At 42.8% G+C, this 25905-nt stretch overlaps 1 protein-coding gene across 1 annotated transcript in view; it reads left to right on the top strand.

Annotated features, from left to right (window-relative positions):
- The window catches only part of PPP2R2B (protein phosphatase 2 regulatory subunit Bbeta), a 481896-nt gene that overhangs the window by 360526 nt on the left and 95465 nt on the right, over window positions 1-25905 (top strand). The window contains exon 5 of the mRNA XM_052643667.1: window positions 440-552. Coding sequence (XP_052499627.1) covers window positions 440-552 — 113 coding nt within the window. The remainder of the gene's footprint in view (window positions 1-439; window positions 553-25905) is intronic.

Below are 25905 nucleotides of genomic sequence, written 5' to 3'. Positions count from 1 at the left end.
TGTTAGTGGGGGGGTGGGTGGTACAAGCATTGGACCTACGCCTCAGGGTTATTGTGAACATTGAATAAATTCTCCATAGCAATTGCGAACATGGTTATATCATTAATTCTATACATGTTGTGGCTACTCTTATTCAAGGTTCAGGGCATATTTTTATTGAATGAACCCAATTAATGTGTAAGCTATTGCTTTAACAGTCCATTGTCAGGGAAGCCATTTCTCCCAGCACAATAAATGGTTTTCTTTGGAAGCATGAACTCTGCCCTCAAAGACCTTGAGATGTGCACACTGTAGTCCTTGGCATGAGCCAGCTTCCATAGCAGTCCCGTCCACTGACCTCCACTTTTCCCTGCCCCACCACCCCACCCCCATCCTGCAAAAAGAAAAAATAGACTTCTTTATGAGCTTACTCTCACTGTCATTATGGTCTCCTCCACAGATAAAACTGTGAAGCTGTGGAAAGTCAGCGAGCGTGATAAGAGGCCAGAAGGCTACAATCTGAAAGATGAGGAGGGCCGGCTGCGAGATCCTGCCACCATCACCACCTTGCGGGTGAGCACAACTGTCTTTCAGTTTCCTTGGCAACCAGAGTCAGGGGAAGTCTGGCCACACACTGGCTGCTATTGAAGGTTACAACTCTCAGGTGTGAGGAAGGGAGATCAGGCAGAAACCCAGGCTACCTGAGTCTCTGGTGGCAGATGAAGGAGCAAGAAGGCACCAAACTGTGATGACTGTAAGTCCACACATTTCCTTTTGTCACCAAGGACTTGCCCACAGGACCACTACACAGTACTATGTTCCTAGCCTCAGCCTCTTCATCAAAAGCGTCTTGAGCATCTTCAAGGTACAGGGATGGGACTACTCATATGGGAAGTTGGTTGATGCAGGACATGAACTTTTAAATCGAACAGGCACAGGCCTGGATCTGAATTCTGCCACTGACATAGTCACGTTCCTTTTTCATTCTTTGTTTAATTTTTATCGGAGTATAATTGATTTACAGTGTTGTGTTAGCTTCAAGTGTACAGCAAAGTGAATCGGTTATACATATATCCATTCTTTTTTTAGATTCTTTGCTCATATAGTCCATTAGAGTATTAAGTAACATTTCCTGTCACATTCTCTTTTTGAACTTCAGTCATGCAAGTTATTTTTAGTTTCTCTGTCTGTAAAACAGTGAACCTAGTACCTCACTAAGGCTAAAATGCAGTATGGATGGAAAGCCCTTACTCCCTGGCTGATACTCCAGAAATGATCTCTACTCTTAGTCTAGGTAGCTTCCTCCCTGCCATTGAGACGTGCACAGTCTGGTAAGAAAAGAGGATGTGTAGGACTAATATGTAAATGTTTATAACACTACGCAGAGTGAGATAAATGCAGTGAGAGTCAGAGCTGCAGTTTGATCAAAGGAGGAAGAAATTATGTTTGGTTCTGGGAGACCAGGATAGGTCTGGCAGGGAAATGGTGTTAGAAACGGATTTCTAAAAGCTGACTTTTAAAGGATGGCCCTTTAGATAAAGAGTAAAATGATTTAGGACTGGGTGATGACTTTAGTTTTGGAGTGCTTAGTGTGAATGGTAAAGCAAGCAGGTTTTGAGACCAGCCCTGGCTCCAGGCAACTTCCTGAATTGGGTAAAATATGTGCTTTCAGATGCCAGCAGCTGTACTAAAGACCAAAACCTAGGGAAAGAGATGTAGAAGTTATTGTTTAGTAGCTAATTCATGTCCAGCGCTTTTTGCAACTCCATGCACTGTAGACTGCCAGGCTCCTCTGTCCATGGAGTTTTCCAGGGAAGAATACTGGAGTGGGTTGCCATTCCCTTCTCCAGGGGATCTTCGCAACCCAAGGATCAAAGCCATGTCTCCTGCATTGACAGACAGATTCTTTACCAATGAACCACATAGGAAGCCCAGACACATAAGTACTTATGGGAAAAAGAGGTTGTTTCCCTACGTTTAGAGAGAGATGTGGGAACTGAATGATCACTGAGTTCCATGATTATCTGGCTTGTCGGTTTGTTCATTCATTCATTCACTTGCTCATCTGTTATTCAGCAAATGCTTTTTGAGCACGCTCTTTGCTGGCTATAGACCTGGGCTGTTGCATGTGTATGCAGCAGTAATTGATACCTGCTCTTCTACTGAGCTTCTTCTGGGCCAACAAACATTGGTGGCTGTTTCCTCCTGTCTGCCTGTGCCTTCAACATGGAGAATGGCCGTGGACATCCACCTTACCAGACTGGGTCAATGCTTTAACTGCTCAGAGGTTTTGGAGACCCAAAGGCAGAGTAGTGAAGAGTATGAACATTGAGTTGGTCTGTCCTGGGATAGAATTCTGGCTCCATTCCTCTCTGGCTGGGGCCTTGGACACATTACTTTAGTGCCTCATGCCTGCCATATCATATCTGCACAACAGGGATAAGGGATGGTCACTACTTCCTGGGATTGTTGTGAGGATTCAGTATTGATGGTTTAGTATTACTCTCATCAGCAGCATTTTCATGGGCTCCAAAATCACTGCAGATGGTCATTGCAGCCATGAAATTAAAAGACACTTACTCCTTGGAAGAAAAGTAATGACCAATGACAGCATATTAAAAAGAAGAGACATTACTTTGCCAGCAAAGGTCTGTCAAGGCTATGGTTTTTCCAGTAGTCATGTATGGATGTGAGAGTTGGACTGTAAAGAAAGCTGAGTGCTGAAGAATTGATGCTTTTGAGCTGTGGTGTTGGAGAAGACTCTCGAGAGTCCCTTGGACTGCAAGGAGATCCAACCAGTCCATTCTAAAGGAGATCACTCCTGGGTGTTAGAGGGACTGATGCTGAAGCTGAAACTCCAATACTTTGGCCACCTGATGCAGAGAGCTGACTCATTTGAAAAGACACTGATGCTGGGAAAGATTGGGGGCAGGAGGAGAAGGGGACAACAGAGGATGAGATGGCTGGATGACATCACCGACTCAATGGACATGGGTTTGGGTGGACTCCGGGAGTTGGTAATGGACAGGGAGGCCTGGTGTGCTGTGGTTCATGGGGTCACAAAGAGTCAGACACGACTGAGCGAATGAACTGAACTGAACTGATCTGAACTGATTACCACCTAGTGATAGTAGGTTGTCTACATGTTTGAGAAAATTCCTATTTTCCTTTTCATGTAATTTTTATACTGTTGTCATCACTACTTAAGGTATTGACTGATGTCTACTAAGTGGCAAGCACAGTACTGGTGATACAGAAAGAGTGAGATAGTATTTCACCCCTCAGGACTTTGCAGTCCTATGCGGGAAATGAATCAGGGGGCCACTGGGGAGTTTATAACGTGAACTTCTGCCCAGATGTTACCCTTCTCTTGTTCACTTTGTGGATGGAATTTCTCAGGTGCCACCTCCAGGCTCCACTATGAATTCCAGTTGTCCATGCCTCCAGTGAGATTTCATACACCTGTTTAGCCTCTAGGAGAATTCCATTCCCATGATAAAGAGGAGAAAATGACTGTAAATTTCACTAGCACAGAGATTGTCCCCAGAATGACACAGTGATGTTATAAAGTGGACTTATACATATCACACATGGAAGGAGACCCTGACAGTTGGCTGGGACTTAGAAAACCCCAGTTCTGGTTCTTGTGTCTTGTTAACTCTCTGTGGGCCAGTGAACTACCCTGGGCCAATGAATCACATTTCTTCTCTCCACACTTAGTTTCTAAGCTACTGAACAGAGGATCACACAACGGCAATGGTCCTGCGACTGTTATAAATGGAGCCAGTTATAAATGGAGATTCCCAGGACTCAGTCCCAGTGACCCTCTGCAGCAAGTTGAGGGGTCCAGAGGGATCAGTATTTTTATCATGAGCCCCTGGTGATTGAGACAAAGGGATCTGTTATCCCTGGACTTTTAGCATGTCTAAGGCTCTTCCAGGCTCTAGCTTTTTATGAGCCTCTGTTACTTTTTGATCATTTCAACAGTTAATACACCAACTCATGAAATGCATTCGTTATCATACTGTAAAACTCTCGTCTACCTTCCTAGGCTTTCAAGTATCCTCATTTCAGTGTAAACATCCACACTCCATTGTTCTTTCTGTGCAAACACTGAAAAGGCCAGCCTTCTTTCTCTCTGATTCCAGTGGTAGAAGAAGAAACACCAGGCAACCCTGAAAACCATCGTTTCAGAACAGGGACTCCAAACAGAGAATAAGCTGATGTGATATTAATCCGACCATAATTTACTAACATGCTCTGCTCTTGAAATTCGCATTGCCAGCAACTCTGGCTTTTTTTCCCCCTTCCCTGTCCTGTGATTACCTCTCGTTCACTTTCATAGTTTCCAGTTCTACATCGATTTTGAGAGAGAGAATATTTAATAATACCCGACAGCTAATTAATCCTCACTGAGTAATGAACCTGCTATGTTGTGCTGGGAGGCTCAGCTTTTCAAAGTATGAGTGTGGTTATTTTTTTTTCCTTTTTTCATGCAAGATAACCTTTCAAATCCACTCACTCATTACCCACAGAGACTATGAGAAGCGTTTCTATGAACCCTGTATTTCCTACTAAGTATTATAACATTCAAAGTAATAATCATGATGAGAGTTTAATAAAAACACCTTATAAGCTGTAAAATACCATTTTTATCACAAATTGTTTACTTACCTAATTCCCTGACTCGTCTTGAGACCAGTCAGTGAGGAAGGCAGGACTGGCGTTTGGCAGGTAGAGATGCTGGGAGCTGGTATTTCTTGTGTACTGACTGTATGGCATGTTGCATACTGTACCTGCACTGGCTCTCCATGAGGTACAGGCCACTGCTAAATTCTGTTGAACCTGTGAGCTTCACAGAGTTTCAGTAAAATGTCTGAGACCAGACAAGGCTAAGCGTCAAACCCTGATCTACAGGGCCCTGAACCCTTCAACCTGATGCTGCCTCAGAGAGGCAAAATGGCTTTACCCAGTGTCTGTCACCTGGCTACTTCCAAGCTGGGACTAAAGATCAGGAGCTATGGCTCTTCCCCTTGGACACAGACTCTAGGCCTTGAAATGGTTTTCTTAATAATCAGTGCTCTTATTATGTGTGTGTGTCTCTCTCTCCCTTTCTCCTCTCTCATCCACACAAGCACACACATTTCCAGACCTCTGACCTCATCTTGAGGTCTTACATAGTTCTACTTAGCAAGAGTCTCCCTGCCCTTCTTTTCAACTTCCCAAAGCCCACCGCTAGGAGGCCCTTTCTTGGCAACAGAAACTCACAGTTGAAGTAATTTAATTAGCCCAGGAGGGGAGCTGGGCGGTGAGAAATCACACTTAGCGCGTGTGTCCGTGCAAAATGAGCCTGGAGTTATTAGTTCCCTCATTAGGCTCAGCTGCTGAGGAAACTCAGGCCAGGTGGAAATGTGCTTTTGAACCAGTTATGATACAAATATTGAGTCTGGAAGGTGTGGGCTCCCAATCTGTGACTTGCCATAACCAGCCCTCTGTAAAATGAAGGGGATGTAATAAACTCAGGCTTTCTAATGGATATTCCTTATAGCTAATAATAATAATAATAATAATAATAGCCATGTTTATTGAGTGCTTACTACAGGCCAGATGCTGGATCATATATCCTTGTATCATCTTGTCCTGACAGTGACTCTCTCAGTAGGTTCTGTTATCCTTTCTGGATCATCCAAAGCCTCACTCCTTCATTTCTCTGCTCAAGTGCCACCTTCTCAGAGAAACTGTCCTAGAATTCTGTAGGGAAAACAGCACACTCACATCTTCCCATTCACTCTTGGTATCCTTACCCTGCCCCTTTTTTCTTCGTTTCTTCTTATAATCCTCTCTTATTGTGAATATTATAATATTATGTTAACTTCTGGAGGCTGGGTAGAGTTTGGATAAGCACAGTAGCACTGAAGCTCTTGTAGCCTGTGAGAAGGTTTCAGTGTTGAGCCCTAGGAGGCAGACAGAAGATCCATGGGTGTGGGAATACTACTTCAAAAATTAAGGGGTAAAACAACAAGGTCCTACTGTATAGCGCAGGTAGCTGTACTCAGTAGCCTCTGAAACACCATGATGGACAAGAATACAAAAAAAAATGTATACCTATATATAACTGAATCACCTTGCTGCACAGCAGAAACCAACACATTGTAAATTAGCTGTGCATCAGTAAAAATAAACAAGTGCCTTCAGAGAAGAAGCTTTTTAGAAAAGGAGTCCACAGTGCATATATCTTTTTGGATTACAGTTTTGTATGGATATATGCCCAGGACTGGGATTGCAGAATCAGATAGCATTTCAATTTTTAGTTTTGTAAGGAACCTCCATTCTGTCTTCCATAGGTGGCTCTACCAATCTACATTCCCACCAAAACCACTGCCCCCTTTAGTCTTAGCTTTTTTCCTGGCCAGATGTATCATTTGTCCACTGTTGGCCTCCCCTCCCACTTCCCTAAAATGTAGGCTCCATGAAAGCAGGAACCACGCGTCTTCTGTCCTGTAGCTCAGGCACATGTTAGGTGCTCAGTAAATGTTTGCTCAAAAATCTCAAGGATAGAAAGTGGCGGCGCTGGGATTTGAGCCTAGTCCATCTGACCCCAAATCTGATGCTTTTCATTATGATTCCCTACAGCTGCATCCTAAGAAAATACTAATTCATGGTTTCAGAGCAGGGGGATTTCATTATTTGGGAGTCTTGAAATTCTTTGGCAAAGCTTTCTTAATGTATGAGCTACATTTTGGGGGAAGTGGAGGGCAAGGGTGATGGCTGCAAAGGCTTTTCTGCTGAAAGCTGAGCACACAATCGATGCACTATTTTTTAGAATAAAGGTTAATTATATCATGGTTTTACACACGTGCCTTCTGCTTGTGACTAGTTCTGTCAGTTCAGGATGCACACATTCTTTAATTTTTTATTGAATATAGCTGATTTGCAATGTTGTGTTAATTACTGCTGAACAATAAAGTGATTCAGTTACATATAAGTTCTTTTTTCTATATTCTTTCCCATTATGGTTTATCATAAGATATCGAGTATAGCTCTCTGTGCTATACAGTAGGACCTTGCTGTTTATCCATTCCATATATAAAAGCTTACATCTGCTGACCCACCTCCCACTGCAGCTGTCCCCCAAACCTCCACCCTTGGCAACTGCCAGTCTGTTCTCTACGTCATTTCTTTTTCATAGATAGGTTCATACGCGTCATATTTTAGATTCTGTATGTAAGTGATATCATGTGGTATTCGTCTTTCTCTTTCTGATTTACTTCACATAGTCTTTAGATACATCCATGTTGCTGCAAATGACATTCTTTTGTTCTTTTTTATGACTAATATTCCATTCTATCCATACCTCATACAAGTGGAGTCAAACAATATTTGTTTTGTCTGCACTTAATGTATATTGAAATACATTTTTAAGGTTAACTTAATATTTGTCCTACAGATTATACTTCTTTCCCCCTGTGCTAAACAGTAGGTTCTCATTAGTTATCTGTTTTACATATAGTAGTGTATGTATGTCAATCCCAATCTTCTAATTTATCTCTCTCCTTTCCCCACCAAATGTCCATATGTTTGTTCTCTGTGTCTGTGTCTCTATTTCTTTTGCCAATAGGTTTATCTGTACTATTTTTTCTAGATTCCAATATGTGTTAACACACAATATTTATTTTTCTCTTTCTGACTTACTTCACCCTATATAACATTCTCTAGGTCCCTCTACGGCTCTGCAAATGACACAATTTATTCCTTTTTATGGCTGAGTAATATTCCATTGTATGTATATGTGTGTGTATACCATTGTGTGTATATGTTATATTCCATTGTGTATATGCTGCCGCTGCTGCTAAGTTACTTCTGTAGTGTCCGACTCTATGCGACCCTATAGACGGCAGCCCACCAGGCTCCTCTGTCCCTGGGATTCTCCAGACAAGAATACTGGAGTGGGCTGCCATTTCCTCCTCCAATGCATGCATGCATGCTAAGTCGCTTCAGTCACGTCCAACTCTGTGTGACCCTATGACCAGCAGCCCACCAGGCTCCTCCATCCGCAGGATTCTCTAGACAAGAATACTGGAGTGGGTTGCCATTTCCTTCTCTGCGTTGTGTATACAAATATACATCTATATCTTCTTTATTCATTCCTCTGTTGATGGATATTTAGGTTGTTTCCATGCCCTGGCTATTATAAACAGTGCTTCAATGAACACTGGGGTGCATGTGTCTTTTGAATTATGGTTTTCTCCAGGTATATGCCCCGGCATGGGCTTTCTGGGTCATATGATAGTTCTATTTTTACTTTTTTACTGGACCTCCATACCGTTTTCCATAGTGTTATATCAATTTACATTCCTACCAACAGTGTAAGAGGGTTCTCTTTTCTCTACCCCCTCTTCAGCATTTATTGTTTGTAGATTTTTAATGATGGCCATTCTGACCTCTGTGGGATAGTACCTCATCATAGTTGTGATTTTCATTTCTCTAATAATTAGAGACATTGAGCTTCTTTTTATGTGCCCATTGGCCATCTGTATTTCTTCTTGAGAGAAATGTCTATTTCGGTCTTCTGCCCATTTTTGGATTGGGTTGTTTGGTTTTTTTGTTGTGGAGCTGTATGAGCTGTTTGTTCAGTTCAGAGGCTCAATTGTGTCTAACTGTTTGCGACCCCATGAATCGCAGCACACCAGGCCTCCCTCTCCATCACCAACTCCCAGAGTTCACCCAAACTCCTGTCCATCAAGTCGGTGATGCCATCCAGCCATCTCATCCTCTGTCATCCCCTTCTCCTCCTGCCCCCAATCCCTCCCAGCATCAGGGTCTTTTCCAATGAGTCAACTCTTCGCATGAGGTGGCCAAAGTACTGGAGCTTCAGCTTCAGCATCAGTCCTTCCAAAGAACACCCAGGACTGATCTCCTTTAGAATGGACTAGTTGGATCTCCTTGCAGTCCAAGGGACTCTCAAGAGTCTTCTCCAACACCACAGTTCAAAAACATCAATTCTTCAGCGCTCAGCTTTCTTCACAGTCCAACTTTCACATCCATACATGACCACTGGAAAAACTGTAGCCTTGACTAGACAGACCTTTGTTGGCAAAGTAATGTCTTTGCTTTTGAATATGCTATCTAGGTTGGTCATAACTTTCCTTCCAAGGAGTAAGTGTCTTTTAATTTCATGGCTGCAGTCACCATCTGCAGTGATTTTGGAGCCCAGAAAATCACCGTTTCCACTGTTTCCACTGTTTCCCCATCTATTTCCCATGAAGTGATGGGACCAGATGCCATGATCTTCGTTTTCTGAATGTTGAGCTTGAAGCCAACTTTTTCACTCTCCTCTTTCACTCTCATCAAGAGGCTTTTTAGTTCCTCTTTGTTTTCTGCCATAAGGGTGGTGTCATCTGCATATCTGAGGTTATTGATATTTCTCCCAGCAATCTTGATTCCAGCTTGTGCTTCTTCCAGCCCAGCATTTTTCATGATGTACTCTGCATAGAAGTTAAATAAGCAGGGTGACAATATACAGCCTTGACATACTCCTTTTCCTATTTGGAACCAGTCTGTTGTTCCATGTCCAGGTCTAACTGTTGCTTCCTGACCTGCATATAGGTTTCTCAAGAGGCAGGTCAGGTGGTCTGGTATTCCCATCTCTTTCAGAATTTTCCACCGTATATTGTGATCCACACAGTCAAAGGCTTTGGCATAGTCAATAAAGCAGAAATAGATGTTTTTCTGGAACTCTCTTGCTTTTTCCATGATCCAGCAGATATTGGCAATTTGATCTCTGGTTCCTCTGCCTTTTCTAAAACCAGCTTGAACATCTGGAAGTTCACAGTATATTTTGGAAATTAAGCCCTGGTCAGTTCCATCATTTGCAAATATTTTGTCCCTTTCTGTAAGTTTGTCTTTTTGTTTTTTTTTTTTTAATTTTTATTTTTACTTTATTTTACTTTACAATACTGTATTGGTTTTGCCATACATAGACATGAATCCACCACGGGTGTACATGTGTTCCCATTTTGTTTTGTTTATGGTTTCCTTTGCTATGTAAAAGCTTGTATGCTGCTGCTGCTGCTAAGTCGCTTCAGTCATGTCTGACTCTGCGACCCCAGACGGCAACTCACCAGGCTCCCCCGTCCCTGGGATTCTCCAGGCAAGAACACTGGAGTTGGGTGCCATTGCCTTCTCCGAAAAGCTTGAATATATAAGCTTAATTTGGTCCCATTTATTTTTGTTTTTGTTGCCTTTAGAGACTGACCTCAAAAAACATTGGTATGATTTATGCCAAAGGTGCCAAAGAATGTTTTGCCTGTGATCTGTTCTATGAGTTTTATGGTGTCATGTCTTTAAGCCATTTTTAGTTTATTTTTGTGTATGGCAAGAGGGTGTATTCTAACTTTATTGATTTACATGCAGCTGTCCAGCTTTCCCTATACCACTTGCTAAAGAAAGGACACACACATTTGTGTGACTTTACTGGATTAACATTTTCCACCTGAAATGACCTTGATGTTTGCACATCCCATTGGTAGCAATTTAGACACCCTCCTAGCCATAGTCTAAGGCACCATGGCAAATAGGCATGGGCATTCACCAGCTCTGAATTCTGAATCTTCAGGATTATTGCTAATAGGTCATGGGATTGGACAGGTTGGCTACACACACTTTTTTCCCAAAAGTGATCATTTTGGTGAAGCAACTAGTTAAACTGCCTGGTCTGCTTTTTAGGGAAATGATTAAACAAACCACTGGTTTTAGTTTACTAATAAAAGTGGCTGCATTGGTTCAGCCCTTTCTAGTGATAGACTCTGCATTGAGCAGTTTTATGTACATATTACAGTTTGTTCATCATCACAGTCCTGTGGCTTATGCATCATCCCCATTTTATAGATGTGTACATAGGAGATCAGGGAGATAAGCATCGGCCTCATAGATGATAAGTGGCAAAGCCCAGAATAGAGCCCAGGTCTGTCTGATCCCATAGCTTCCAGTCACCATCATACAGAACTATTCATTGCATGGTTCTTGATCTAGACAACAGTGAGAATAATAAAATCGACATGTAGAACTTTTCATTTTGTTACCCTGTTTATTGAGTGCCTTCTATGCACCAGGCACTGTGTGAAGTACATACTACAAAGTGGGTCTTACAAAGATGAGTGAAGCACACTGTCATCCAGGGGCAAGGAGGGGAACATTACAAATGGCTACAATCTGAAATCAATTCAAGCAGTGGATTTCAAAGCACAGTGCCCCTCGGTCACTTATTTGTATATTTTAGAACACAGTCACTGGCCTCATCACTAGGAATTCTGGTTACAGAGGTCTGAGTCACACCCAATGTCGTTACTGACCAGCTCCCTCCTAGAAACCGCCCCCAGGGGATTCTGATACAGGTGATCCCTGGGTCAGACCTTGAGAGACACCAAATCAGGTAAGCATCCAGAGAAAAGCACAGAAGATCACCATGGTCATTCAGAGGAAGAACAGAAAGAGAGAGGGATAAGACTAGGAAAGAGTTTGCAGAATGCATATTTCATCCTGGGCGGTGGGCAGGGGGTAGGGGGAAACGGTAATCATTTCATGCTCCAAGGCTCTTGGGAGTCAAGCAGGACATGTGCTGTTAGTTCCGTTTCTGATAATCTGGATGTGACTATCTCCACAAGAAAAGAGGAAGAACTGGGAGGCAGAACTGAGGATCAGATGCATTGTGTCTAGACACAGCCTCTGTGCTCTCTTGCTGCCCCTGTGATAACCATGGTGACGCTCACTCTGGGAGAATGGGTAATCCCAGGCCCATGGTGGGGCAAATTATTGGTTGAGGCAAGATCGCCATCAGTGCCTTAGGTTTTAATTTTGGGCTTACACTTCGACAACAGAGGCCTCTTAGGACACAGATACAGCCTTCCCCTACCCATTTTTAATTTTTCTAGACTACACTCTGTGGTTCGCTGCTGCTCTGGGGGCTTCAGAGCCAACCCTTTTACAGTTTCAGCCTTCCTTTCCTTTTATTTGTTGCAAGTAACAATGAAGTGTTTAGTTCCTGCAGTGCACAATCAATCAAGGCTGTTCCATATTCACAGGCTCACAATGGCACCCGGACGGCCCCTGGATTAGATTAACTTTGTGAATGTGTCACTCTGGGGTGGGTAATTTCTCAACCTCCGCTCATCCCCCCTCCTATCTCCACGGGGGAATATTGTGATCCCCCATTGATTGACTGCCCTGCAAGTGGATGCTGGCATGTGATGTGTGTAACTCAGTGGGATGCACATACTCTGTGTTTATGAAAATAAATAATCATTTCTGTTATCGTTATTGATTGCCATCATTATCTGATTCTGTCAGTCTGTATCATGGGGTTTCAGTTATGGAATCAGAAGGCACTCCACAGGAATCTCAGGCACTACCCTCCCCACCAAGCCTTGGTATTTTGACACGTTCACCTTTTGGGGGTAATGGTTGTAGATGTCCCTGTCCTGTTCTTTGGCTAATATTCAGTGAGACAAAGGAACTACTTCCATTGAAATAACAATAAGAGTAGCAGGCACTTGTTAGCATTTGCTCTCTTCCAGAGATGCTCCTTTGGCTACTTTAATCTTCAAGGTAAACCTGTAATGTAAGTACTAAAATGGGCTTCCCAGGTGGCTCACATCTGCCTGCAATGCAGGAGACACAGGTTTAATCCCTGGGTCAGGAAGGTACCCTGGAAAAGGAAATGGCAACCTACTCTGGTATTCTTGCTAGGAAAATCCCATGGACAGAGGAGCCTGGAGGGCTATAGTCCATGGGGTCGCAAAAGAGTTGGACACAACTGAGCATGCATACATGTTTGTAGGTACTAAAACAAACCTCATTTCAGAGATGTGGGACCCAAAGCCAGATTGGTTAAATATCCTGCCTCAGCTCAGACACTAGTAAGCAATAGTACTTGGACTTGAATTCATGTCTCCATGATCCTAAAATCCATTCTACTATTCTGCCTCTTGTGCAAAATAGAATGCCTGATATATTCATCTGAATAGCTAATATGAACCAAAATATGAGTAAACAGAGGCTAGAAAAAAGAAACAACGGTGAAGTAGATGGTAGAAGTTGCTGGAACCTTGGGCACAGGTGAGGTTTCTGTTTTGTTGGAGGGAGGGGAGGTTTGGAGCAGAAAGAATGCATGGGTTTAGACCATGGTTCATCCAATCTGGATGATCATCAGAGTCTAAGAATGTCTTAAATCATCCCCAGCTGGCCAATCAGAATCTCCAAGCACAGGGCCAAGAGATTTACCCATAGTTCTCAGCTATATTCCAGGCAGTTCTGAATATCTGCTAGGCTTGAGTACCACTGGCATAATGACTGATGAGGAGAACTCCAAAGTTCTGTGATTTGATTTTGTAAGTTCTTTCTTTGCCTGCTTCCCTCTTCCTACCTCAAGGTTCTATACAGAATAATCTGAGGGCAACATTGTTATCCAGTGTGATTGGTTGCCTTTACAAGCAGTGAGTGATTTAGTGTGCGTTTCTTCTACAAGCCAGGCTCACTTCAGCCTCCTGCTAGGCACAGGCAAGCCCCATCTCATTGCAGCCCGAGAGCAGTCCTACGGGCTGAATACTGTTTTCATCCCCATTTTATAGACACAGATTCAGGAAGCTGAAGGCACTTGCCCACAGGCTACAGCTACTAAGGGGCAGAGTCACATTTTTCAACCAGGTTCAGTATGACTTCAGAGTGCGTGATCTTTAACACCACGTTACAGAGCCTCCAAGAAAGGGCTCAAGCTCTGACCACATCTCAGCCAACATCTGTGAATCAGAACTCATCTTGCATTCTCCTCACAGAGATCATGCTCTAGAGTATTGTGCTGACGGTACTGACAGGATGCCTCACCATCACCAGATGCTCAGAGTATGTCGTTACCTTTCTCCTTTCCTTTCCCATCTTGTCTTTCATTTGGACACCAGGAGTTTCCAGAAAGTCTGATGAATATTTTGGAAAAATTCAAAGCAGCATTATGTTTTGATAAGAGCAAATCCAGCCATCCATTCTGCTTTATTTTGAACGTCTGTTTGCACTGAGCCTCTGAAACTGCCTTAGATTTAGAGTATTTTCACTGGCAATAAAATATTTTCTTTCATCTCAAAGTGACCTTTGTTATGCTGCATTTACCACGTAGTAATTAGATCCAAGATAAACGTAAATATAAGCAGAATCCTATACCTGGCTTAAGATCAACTTTTCTTTGTCCCTTGCTCCCAACCCCTTTGGAAGGCATCTGTGGCTTCTCGGATGTGATAGAAACTATTAATAGTAAATGACAGTCCCCACAGATACACTCCATGACAGCGGGAAGCTGAAAAGTCCACTAGTATCGGAAGAAGAAAAAGATCATATTAGAGAAGGAAATCTCATTGTTTCTGTGGTCCCTGGTGGCACTGAGCCACCAGGGAAGGTCTGAATTTTGGAGACACGGCCAGGACAGGGCAGGCTGCCAATCTTTTCCAGGCTTTGCAAGCCAGGATCTTATCATTATGTCAAACCTAATTCACACTGACCCAGATGGATTTTTCTCAAAAAAGAAGTCATTAGAATAATTTTCTTCATCTTTTCCTTTAAAGAGCTCTCTGTATACTTTTAAAGTCAATGGAAAATCCAAGACATAGTTGGATGATTGGAGGATGACAAATATCTACATTTTCTGCATCTTTCAGATGGAATTATCTGAATTATCAGTGTCATGGGAATAACCTTGTCCATAGACCAGGTCCTGGCTCTCCAATGTGAGCTCACTGTTGGCTGGAGTGACAGGTGTGAGGTCCAACCCCTGAAGCAACACATGTGTGTATGTGTGTGAGTGTAGGCGTGCATGCAGCACAAGTATGAAGGAGCTCACTGTTCAGGAAACCTTAGAATGTTCACATGGCTTAGAGCTAATGTGTAGTATTTTTCCATTAGACTTCTTTAAATAGATATCAGAATATGAACCTAGGTTCCTTTTGCTCCCAGGTTATGCAAAGAACTCATTTGCAATCACAAGAAGAGTTTTAGGGCCTCTGGTCATTGCATGTAAGAGTGTTCTAGAAAATGATTAACACAAATGGATTTGGAATCAAATTAAATAGAAAATGCAAACACTTTGATCTTAGGGCATTGCAAACCAGACTTCAACTGATGCACTGATTGTAAGTGCCTGTCCTTACCAGAGAAAAAGCTTTTAAGTATTTTTCTAGAGATGAGAGTATGGAGGAAGATACTTTCTTTTCTTTGGTGCATAAAAGTAAGAAACTGCTGGAGAAAATATTTAAGTGTGGCTTTATGTTAAAGGAGATTGTTATCAATGGAAAAAAAGATTTAATTCTCTGGTTTCCTTAGAATGATTGAGCCAGAAGGGAAGAAATTTCAACCAAAAAGATATTAGATTTGTGTGTATTTGAGTGGAAGAGAGTAGATCGCACTCTTGTAATTTTTTGTTTTCATCAGATGATCAGTTGAGTTCATGTTCTTTACCAGAAATAATGTTAAAAAGCTGTGGGAAAAGCAAACATACAAGCATCCATGCTCACAAATGTTTATTGCTGAAGAATATCTGGGAAATCCTAGCTTAAATACAGTTAAACAAATTTATTTACTTTGCAGTTTCTCAAGACCTTTAATATATGAATATATCAAAGTCTAAGAAAGAGATCGTGTGTGCATTATTTACCACCAAACCTGTTTGACCATGAAAAACCCTTTTCTCAGTTCATGGGATTACTGTTGTTTTTAACAGTCTACTCAAAATGTGGTTGTTGGCCCAGTGCCGGTCCACAACAGGATAAAGAGCTCGTACCCGCATATGAATCATTCGTGTCATTAATCCACTGTGTAGTTCAGCTGACACATTTATTTCCCATAGCAAGACTTTTGCAATGGATGAAGCATGGCACTGACTCTGGCTTGAGCTCCTTATCTTGTCATAGACTATTAGCAGCCAGTTCAGGGATCTGTTATTTTGAGTAATACAGGGAGAGACCTCACTTTGGGAGATGCTGGCTAAAAGAATTGGGTCAGGGAACAGTGATCAGCTTGGCAGCATTTCCACTCTCATTTTCCTACCATCCAGTCTCAGAATCCCATGATGGAGAAAGAGCCTTAACAGAGTCTCCCACTTGACATACAAGTTCATTAACATTATTTTTTTTTCAAACTTGAAACTTTTTATTTGGTCTTGGGGTATAGTTGAGGGCATCAGAGGATGAGGCAGCTGGATGGCATCACTGATGCAATGAACATGAACTTGGGCAAACTCCGGGAGATGCTGAGGGACGGGGAGGACTGGCATGCTGCAGTCCACGGGGTCACAAACAGTGGAACACGACCGGGCTACTAGATAACAACATAGCCGATTACCTACATTGTGGTGGTAGTTTCAGGTGAACAGCAAAGTGACTCAGCCATATGTTTACATGTATCCATTCTCCCCCCAAACCCCACTCCCATCCAGGCTGGCACATAACAGTGAGTGTATATGACCTTTCCAAAATGCCTAACTATCCCTTGCCCCCGGCAAGTGTAAGTTCATTTTCTAAGTCTGTGAGTCTCTCTCTGTTCTGTAACAAGTTCATTAACTGAGCACTTTCTAGTGCCTAACATAGTTCCAGGCACTCTGCATACTTCCTCACTTAATCCTCCCCTTAGTCCTATCAGCTGAAAACTATTATGGCCATTTCACAGGTGAGGAAACTGTACTCTGTATAGAGGAAGTGACTTGTGCAAGGTTGTTCACTAGCAAGTGGCAGAACCAGAGTTCATCCCTGACTATCTGACTGCAGACCCTCCACTCTGAACCACCATGTTATCTGGCCTCCCAGTAGCAATGATTCTTAATGGTCACAGTCACTGTGGACTTTAGCCTATCATCAGGACTTCTTGATAGAGAAATGACTCTTCAGCCAATCTAAAAACCATCACTGTTCACAAATGTCTCCTTCTGTATAATCTATCATCTATCTAATATGCGTTTGTTTTAAAAAGGCTCCATATACGTAGTCATGTGTTGTCTCTGCCCTCCCACAGGTTTTATAATCCAGTTAGGAATTAGCTGGCTATAAGCTTCTGTTTGAAAATAGTAACAGCATCAATCTTGTGTCCTCATGCCTGACGTCACAGTCTGTCCTGTGGTGTATTTAAACACTGCCTGAACCTCTTCTCACCATTTTCTCTTCTGCCCTGTGATCCCACTTCCTCTGATTATTTTCAGGAGTTGAGAATTATGCAACTTTGACTAAAATAAGGACATTGTTTAATGCCAAAACATCCAGACACGAGGTGAAAACTTCGTCCAGTTATCCTGCTCTGTCCATTCCAAGCATGCAGATGTTTAGAAACATCTGAAAGCTCAATTAAAAAAAAAAAATTCTTTGTTTTTCCAATGCAAAGAGCATCTGAGAAAAGCATCCTGAGGGGGGATAATATAAGTATCTATCAGTACAGACGAGAGTAGGAGTTGTCAGCTTAGATGCTGAGGCAGAAGTGACAGAATGAAGCCACACTCAGTTACCAAGATTCGTTTCCGTAGTAAAGTCATTTCTGTATGGGAACTTGCAGATGGCTGATGAGATGGGCCTTTCCCTACTTGATCGTGAAATCAGTTAAGAACGTGGGCGCCACCTCAGTCTCTTGCTTATTCATTTTTTCACTAATTCCACAGGTATTTATTGAGTGTCATAGACCCTGGCATTACGGCAATGAACAGGAATGGCAAGTCCCTACCCATGACCTCATGCCCCCTCAGTCTCCTTTGGTAGAAAGGGCATGGACTGAATGCCCTTAATATAAAACTGACCCTGGGTGGGCAGCTGCAGAGGAGAGGTGGCAGGTGCATGGGAGAGCAGAGGATGGCAGAATTGATCTATTCATGAGCACAGAGAATAATTTCCTAAGCAACTAACAACAGAGCCAAAGCAGGAGGTAGGTAAGGAGACAAGTGGGAGGAGCCTTCCAGGCAGAGGCTGGAATGCCATGGGCAAAGGCTTTGAGGTGGAAAGTTGCACCAGAGAATGGGGGGGTGGGATGAAGACCAGAGTGGCTGGAAGGCTGAACACAGGAGATATGTGGTCCCTGCCAGATGCAGGTAACCAGGCAGCCAGATTGTGGCCAGACCATCATAGACTTTGCTATATGCTCTTTCTCCCCAAAGCAATGCAGACCCTTTATTCTTGGCTCCAGTCATTTTTTGAAATCCCTCTTCTGTGCTCAAATGCCTAAATATTCAGCACCCAAGTCAGGATGTACACCAAAGTACAAAAGTTGCCAGTACAGCCTGGAAGGTTCCTGGCGGATATGATGAGTTTAAATTCCAGAAGCCAGTGGCATTCTGTCCGTGTCGTCCCGTTGCCCCCTAGCCCTTGGCTGTCACTGTTTTAATCTGTGTCAGCACATGACCTCCATGGAGCTCCTCCAGTGTCAGAGCGTCCTCTCTCTAAGATGAGCCCTCCCCTGAATGACTGAATTGTTTGGCAGGTCACAGAAGCTGACAGCGCCCTGTTACACAAAGGAAGAGATAAGCTTCCGATTAGTCCTGGGGCTGGAGGAAGCCAAGATCGAGTGCACCTGTCAGAACTACTTACAACATATAAATCATTACCTCAATTTTCCATGCAAGAATTGGACCAGAGAGAAAGAAGGCAGGGACTGAGGTTGGGAAGCAGTGCAGAACCACATCAAAGAGCTCTTGCTTGGCTCCAAAGCAGGATTCGCTCTGCTGTCCATGCGGAGAGAACGGGGCCCCAGGCCCAGAGGGACCACAGAGATAAATGCCCACTGGCTCCAAGAAGGGACAGGTTGTTTCTCTGCCTTTTCTGAATGCCACTAATCTAGCTTTTCTGGCACTAATCTAGGTTTTCTTTCACTAATCTAGCAATGCAGCCACCAAAGCTCCCACGGGCTCCAAAGGGGAGTGTGTTCTGTACTGCACTTGCTCTCTGCATGATCCTAGATTTTCCTATTGTGTGATCGTCATAGTCATCATTGCTATTGTTGCCATTTTTCTTTCTCTCATTCACTACACAGAAATCTCTGAGAGCAAAGGGCCAACAGTGGCTAACCTGCTTTTCCATCATCCAGGATATTGGGGTATTTCTAGGGACAAAAAAAACCATAAAACTGAGAAAAGATTGAATGAAGGAGAGGAAATCAGAAGATGTTCAGCAAAGATTTTCATGTTGAAACTGACGGGTCAGTGCCCAAATCTTTACTGCTTTTCACATCCATAAAATACCGAGTAGCTAGCAAAGCATGACGGAGAAGGTAATGGCACCCCACTCCAGTACTCTTGCCTGGAAAATCCCATGGATAGAGGAGTCTGGTAGGCTGCAGTCCATGGGGTCGCTGGGAGTCGGACACGACTGAGCGACTTCACTTTCACTTTTCACTTTCACGTACTGGAGAAGGAAATGGCAACCCATTCCAGTGTTCTTGCCTGGAGAATCCCAGGGACAGGGGAGCCTGGTGAGCTGCCGTCTATGGGGTCGCACAGAGTCGGACACGACTGAAGTGACTTTGCAGCAGCAGCAGCAAAGCATGAGAGCCTGCAAAATTCCAGTTGGAGAAACCCCAGCAGGCAGTAAATTCAGGCTACTAACTCAAGATTGCCGGGAGAAATATCAGTAACCTCAGATATGCAGATGACACCACCCTTATGGCAGAAAGTGAAGAGGAACTAAAAAGCCTCTTGATGAAAGTGAAAGTGGAGAGTGAAAAAATTGGCTTAAAGCTCAACATTCAGAAAACGAAGATCATGGCATCTGGTCCTATCACTTCATGGGAAATAGATGGGGAAACAGTGGAAACAGTGTCAGACTTTATTTTGGGGGCCTCCAAAATCACTGCAGATGGTGACTACAGCCATGAAATTAAAAGACGCTTACTCCTTGGAAGAAAAGTTATGACTAAGCTAGATAGCATATTCAAAAGCAGAGACATTACTTTGCTGACTAAGGTCCATCTAGTCAAGGCTATGGTTTTTCCTGTGGTCACGTGTGGATGTGAGAGTTGGACTGTGAAGAAGGCTGAGCACCGAAGAATTGATGCTTTTGAACTGTGGTGTTGGAGAAGACTCTTGAGAGTCCCTTGGACTGCAAGGAGATCCAACCAGTCCATTCTGAAGGAGATCAGCCCTGGGATTTCTTTGGAAGGACTGATGCTAAAGCTGAAGCTCCAGTACTTTGGCCACCTCATGCGAAGAGTTGACTCATTGGAAAAGACTCTGATACTGGGAGGGATTGGGGGCAGGAGGAGAAGGGGACGACAGAGGGTGTGATGGCTGGATGGCATCACTGACTCAATGGACGTGAGTCTGAGTGAATTCCGGGAGTTGGTGATGGACAGGGAGGCCTGGCGTGCTGCGATTCATGGGGTCGCAAAGAGTCGGACACGACTGAGTGACTGAACTGAACTGAACTTAGCCATAGACCTCAAGAAACACTCTTGTGTTTCATCTGGTCTACTCTCATCAGAGTGAACAGAACTTTGGGGAACCACTTCATTCATTCTTCAGGATAGACAGAGTTAAGTCTGATTCCCAGAGCTTTGGAAAGGGACTTCCGTCAGTGGCACTTGCATGCAAAGGGGATCAGATGTTTGTCCAGCCTAGATATTCCTGCTGCCAATGATGGAGGAGTCTGCCTTCTTTTCCAGCCTTCCTATAGTTTAAAGAGAAGCATATCTTCAGAACTACAACAGCCTGAAATGGGTTTGCAACCAGTTAAAATTCCCTAGGACCTGGGAGAGAAATGCAATATATTTTATGTTAACAAACCCAAAATATGAGTCAAGACATGGGGGCTGAAGAAACAAGTCACATGGGTACTTTAAAATAAAACAAAATCATTACCTGTTTGCTCAGAAGGTGTGAGCAAAATGTCCTCATTGCTGGGAGAAACGTAAGGCCGACTTATTTCTGTTTATCCTCTGGTAGGAGAGGGAAACCCACAGTGGGAACCATTCTGGAAGAGCCTTATGTAGGGATTAACAGACTTCAGAAGAACAGCTCTGGATTCAAATCCCACCTCTGTGTTTTTGTGACTTTGGGCTTTGTAGTTAGGCTCTCAAAATATCAATTTTATCATCATTCAAGTACTTGCATCATAAGACATGTTATCAGAAACAAAAAAAATACTACCATAGTATCCAGCTTTTCATACCAACCATTCCATAATAGGTAACTAGCTCCAAGACTGGGATCAGGAATTCTCAGAACAGAGAGACAACTGGTAGACCCCAGCTGCTGCTTATGGATAGAAGTTCTGAGATAGGTGAGAGGGAAGAGACTTCTAGCTTGATCCTACAGCCAGAGTCAATTTGACTAAGACATAGCAACCCTAATGTTTAAGACTCTTTAGTGAATGACACATCCCTGGCCAAAAGGAAATTCCCATTAAAGATTCTTAATGAAACTCTGTAAGCAAAGATTAGGAGATAATGGAAAATAAATCATCAATTTGAATCTGGATAAAGTGAAGTTAAGTGTGTTCCCACCCTGCCATACCTATTTTCTAAGGATCAGTGAGCTTTCAGGTTGTCAGTGGGCTAAGGAGCATTACATGCCTTAGTAGTAACTCTTTGTAGCGAAGAAGCTGCCGCCATGTCTCAGGTGTGTGGCCTCAGGGATAGTGGCATCATGAGCTGATGGAAAAGTTGTTAAGAGTTGACCCAGGACTCTGGTTGTGAATCTGCCTTTAGATTCTCTGCCTCAGCCTCCAACCATCAGTCAATCAAAAATGAAGAATTTTCTGCCTAAGGTCAAAGGATCCGTTATCAGATGTTAGACCTTCTGTCTTTATTTTCTGTTAAGCAATAAAGAGAAACATTCCAAGTAGATCACTTTTCCTTAAATAAAAACAACCCAAAAAAGTTCTCTTGATATTTTCTCCTTTGTCTTGATCATTTGAAAAAGAAAAAAGAAAAATTAAATTTTCCTCTTCCAGCACAAGCTCATTACCAACCTGTTTAACATTTGCACATTCAAATACAACATTGAACACCAAAATTGACTTTCCAGAAATTTCTCCCTTAATTGGTCTGTTCTTTTATAGAAAGCATTCTGCCAGCATCTGTGGTGAGATAAATTCTGGAAAAAACAATGTGCCAGGCAAAATTATCAGGTAGAATTAGATTGCTCTCTATTTCTGTTTGATAACAGCACTGTGCCTTTGCATAATTTTTTCTGATTATCAAAAGGAAAAAAGCCATAACCCAGGCAGATGAGCTTTATTGGCATCAGTCCTTTCTGGGGAAGAAAAAAAAAATGTATGAGGAGAAGCATTTGCAAGTGTCGTGTATGTTGAGAGATTGAAATTCCAAATAGTCTGTAAACTTAGCTTGCCTAAATCTGCAACCTTAAAAAATGAAAATGCCTCCCTATATTTGGCGTTATTGCTCAAGAGCTGGGTTTGTCTCACTTTCTATAATTCAAGACAAAAGAAATTGCATGCCTAGAAATATATCTGGAGTAAAATGTCATTTTAAATGAAAGAGTTCTCATAGAGGAAAATAAACAGTTGGGGAAAATCTTGAGTCAGACTCCTACAGAGACGTGGAAATTAACAAGTTAAATGAATTCCACAAACTGAACAGCTGCATACACTGCTTACACAGGAAGGGAGCTTTGTCCTCCACCTTTATTTGTTTACATGCTGAACCATAGTATATTCTATTTTCCCTAGCTGCCCTTTATCCTCTCAGATTCTACCAGTGGTTTCCGCTGTCAAGAGAGATGATGTAACTTTCATCTGTAATGTTTGGATGGAATCTGCTTACTTTCTGTGTCTTTCAAGGCATCCCCCACTCCAGCGGTGTCCTGGTTGAGAAGCTGTTCCCTTGCGTTCGATTTTAGACTCTTCTCCTCTTTCTGGGAGAGTCTACAGAAATCCATTGAGCCCATTCCCTGAGCAAATCCAGGTCTTCTCTGACTCTATCTTTATTAGATTTAGAAATATTCAGTCCTAAGTTTCCTGTACTCCAAACAGCTTCAGATATCTGTCAGTATCAAGGGCCACTGGTATCATTTGATCCTTGTTCAGCGTCAAACCCAGTGCTTCAAAACAAACAAACAAACAAAAATCAATGCTTTGCCTTTTGAAGACTTGAAGACAAGAATCATACTCCATAATCTTCTTCCCCTGGGAAATTTACATCTCTTGCCTCTTTGGACATCTCCCATTGTGAAAACTGCAGCAAATAATTTTCCTCCTTTATGTCTTTCTTTCTGGCACATTCTTACTTGTCAATCAATAAATTACCCCCTGCCAAGCTCCAGCAGCCTGGCTTCCTTCTTTACCACTTACATTCTTCTTTTGTGTTTGGAAAAGAGCTCATTATTTTTCTCTTGACCTCCAGTGAGATCTTGTCTTTATTCTCTCTCTTTGTTTTGCTTATCATTTAACTTAATTCTCAGTCCAGCAGTGCCCATCTGCACCTGCCTCAGTTCTCTTCATTTTCCCCTTTAATAACCAGCAGTTAATGAGACTACTATTAGAGTCACGTGCTCCTTTTCTGATCACCCCAGGATAAGGAAATGGGATTTAAATAGCAGTAGCAGGTCATGCTATAAAGGAAAGGCCACAGTAAGGATCTCAGCTCGTCAGAGAGGTAGTTTTCTGCTCTCTGGGATGGATGGGGCTTCTGGTCAGAGCTGTGCCTCCATTTTCTCATCTGAGAAATGGAGTTAACCATCGCTTACCATCCCTGCCTCATATGGTGGCTGTGAGGATTAGAAAAGGTGGATCATGCCATGTGCTTGATGCGGCAGCATATGGCAAGCACTCTAGAAGCATCACATGCTGTTATGGTTATAGGAAGCCAGCGTAAAAGACACAGTCCCACACTTTTTTAGGTTTGGAAGGTGCAGCCATACATAGGTAAGAGAGATGGAGTCAGTGACTAATCAAGGGTCCCAGCTGTCTACAGTGGGTTCCCCTTATTTGCAGGGGATACATTCCAGGAACTCCTGGTGGATGGCTGAATCCGCAGAGAGTACAGAGCCCTAAATATACCTTGTGTTTTCCTATACTGTGTCTTTTACTATGCATAGTTAGTTCAGTTCAGTCGCTCAGTCGTGTCCGACTCTTTGTGACGCTATGAATCGCAGCAGGCCAGGCCTCCCTGTCCATTACCAACTCCCGGAATTCACTCAGACTCACGTCCATTGAGTCAGTGATGCCATCCAGCCATCTCATCCTCTGTCGTCCCCTTCTCCTCCTGCCCCCAATCCCTCCCAGTATCAGAGTCTTTTCCAATGAGTCAACTCTTCGCATGAGGTGGCCAAAGTACTGGAGCTTCAGCTTTAGCATCAGTCCTTCCAAAGAAATCCCAGGGCTGATCTCCTTCAGAATGGACTGGTTGGATCTCCTTGCAGTCCAAGGGACTCTCAAGAGTCTTCTCCAACACCACAGTTCAAAAGCATCAATTCTTCGGTGCTCAGCCTTCTTCACAGTCCAACTCTCACATCCATATGTGACCACAGGAAAAACCATAGCCTTGACTAGATGGACCTTAGTCGGCAAAGTAATGTCTCTGCTTTTGAATATGCTGTCTAGGTTGCTCATAAGTTTCCTTCCAAGGAGTGTCTTTTAATTTCATGGCTGCAGTCACCATCTGCAGTGATTGTGGAGCCCAGAAAAATAAAGTCTGACACTGTTTCCACTGTTTCCCCATCTATTTCCCATGAAGTGATAGGACCGGATGCCATGATCTTCGTTTTCTGAATGTTGAGCTTTACTTTTTCACTCTCCTTTTTCACTTTCATCAAGTGCATACATACCTACAGTAAAGTTTAACTTAGAAATTAGGCACAGTAAGAGGATATCTGAACTGCCGGCATTACTACTCTTGTGTGTTGGGGCTATTACTAAGAAAAGTAAGGCTTACTTGAATATAAGCACTGCAATACCCTGACAGTCAATGTGATAACCAGGAGGACTGCTAAGTGACTCACAAGCAGGGTGTGGACAAGGGGGTGATCCACGTCTGCTAGATTTCATCATGCTACTCAGAACAATGGGCAATTTAAAACTTATAAATTGTTTATTTCTGGAATTTTCCATTTAATATTTTTGGATTGCAGTTGACTGTAAGTCATGGAAACCACGGAAAGCAAAACCATGGATAAGGGGGGTACTACTCTATTTGTTTATGCAAATAACTGTGTGAAAAGGCATGTGAAATAGCATTGGACAATCCAAGAACAGAGACTATCTTATCTGTTATCCTATTCCCAAGACCCAGAACTGTGTTTTACACAAAGTAGTGAAAGTATTATTCATGTCCTACTCTTTGTGACCCCATGGACTGCATGCTTCCTTGTCCATGGAATTCTCCAGGCAAGAATACTGGAGTGGATAGCCTTTCCCTTCTCCAGGGGATCTTCCCAACCTAGGAATTGAACCTGGGTCTCCAGCATTGCAGGTGGATTCTTTACTGTTTGAGCCATCGGGGAAGCCCAGATGTTTGTTATCCTATTCCCAAGACTCAGAATTGTGCTTTACACAAAGTAGGTTACCTATAAGTACTTGAAGTCAGCATATATTAATCACCTAAAATGTCCCAGGTACTGTGATGGTCCGCTTCAAAGATTACTGTGTTCCCTAAAGTCTGGGCTATTTGCTCTTGGTACAAGACCCAGCTTTAAGTAATATTAAATCACATAACTGAAGTTTTTCTCTTTTCATTTCTTTTTAAAATTGCTCTGATTACATGAAGCCCAAAGTCTTACTCTGAGTTAATATTGTTTTAACCTGTCTAGTAACACTTACTTTTTTAAAGATTTTTTTTGATATGGAACATTTTTATAGTCTTTATTAAATTCGTTACAATATGGCTTCTGTTTCATGTTTTGGTTTTTTGGCAATGAGGCATGTGGGATCTTAGCTCCCAGAGCAGGGATCAAACCCCCACCCCCTG

This window comes from Budorcas taxicolor, chromosome 7, assembly GCF_023091745.1.
Source record: "Budorcas taxicolor isolate Tak-1 chromosome 7, Takin1.1, whole genome shotgun sequence".
NCBI lineage: Eukaryota > Metazoa > Chordata > Mammalia > Artiodactyla > Bovidae > Budorcas > Budorcas taxicolor.
The sequence above is the reverse complement of the archived record's forward strand: the minus strand, read 5'-3'. Positions and strand labels throughout refer to the sequence as shown.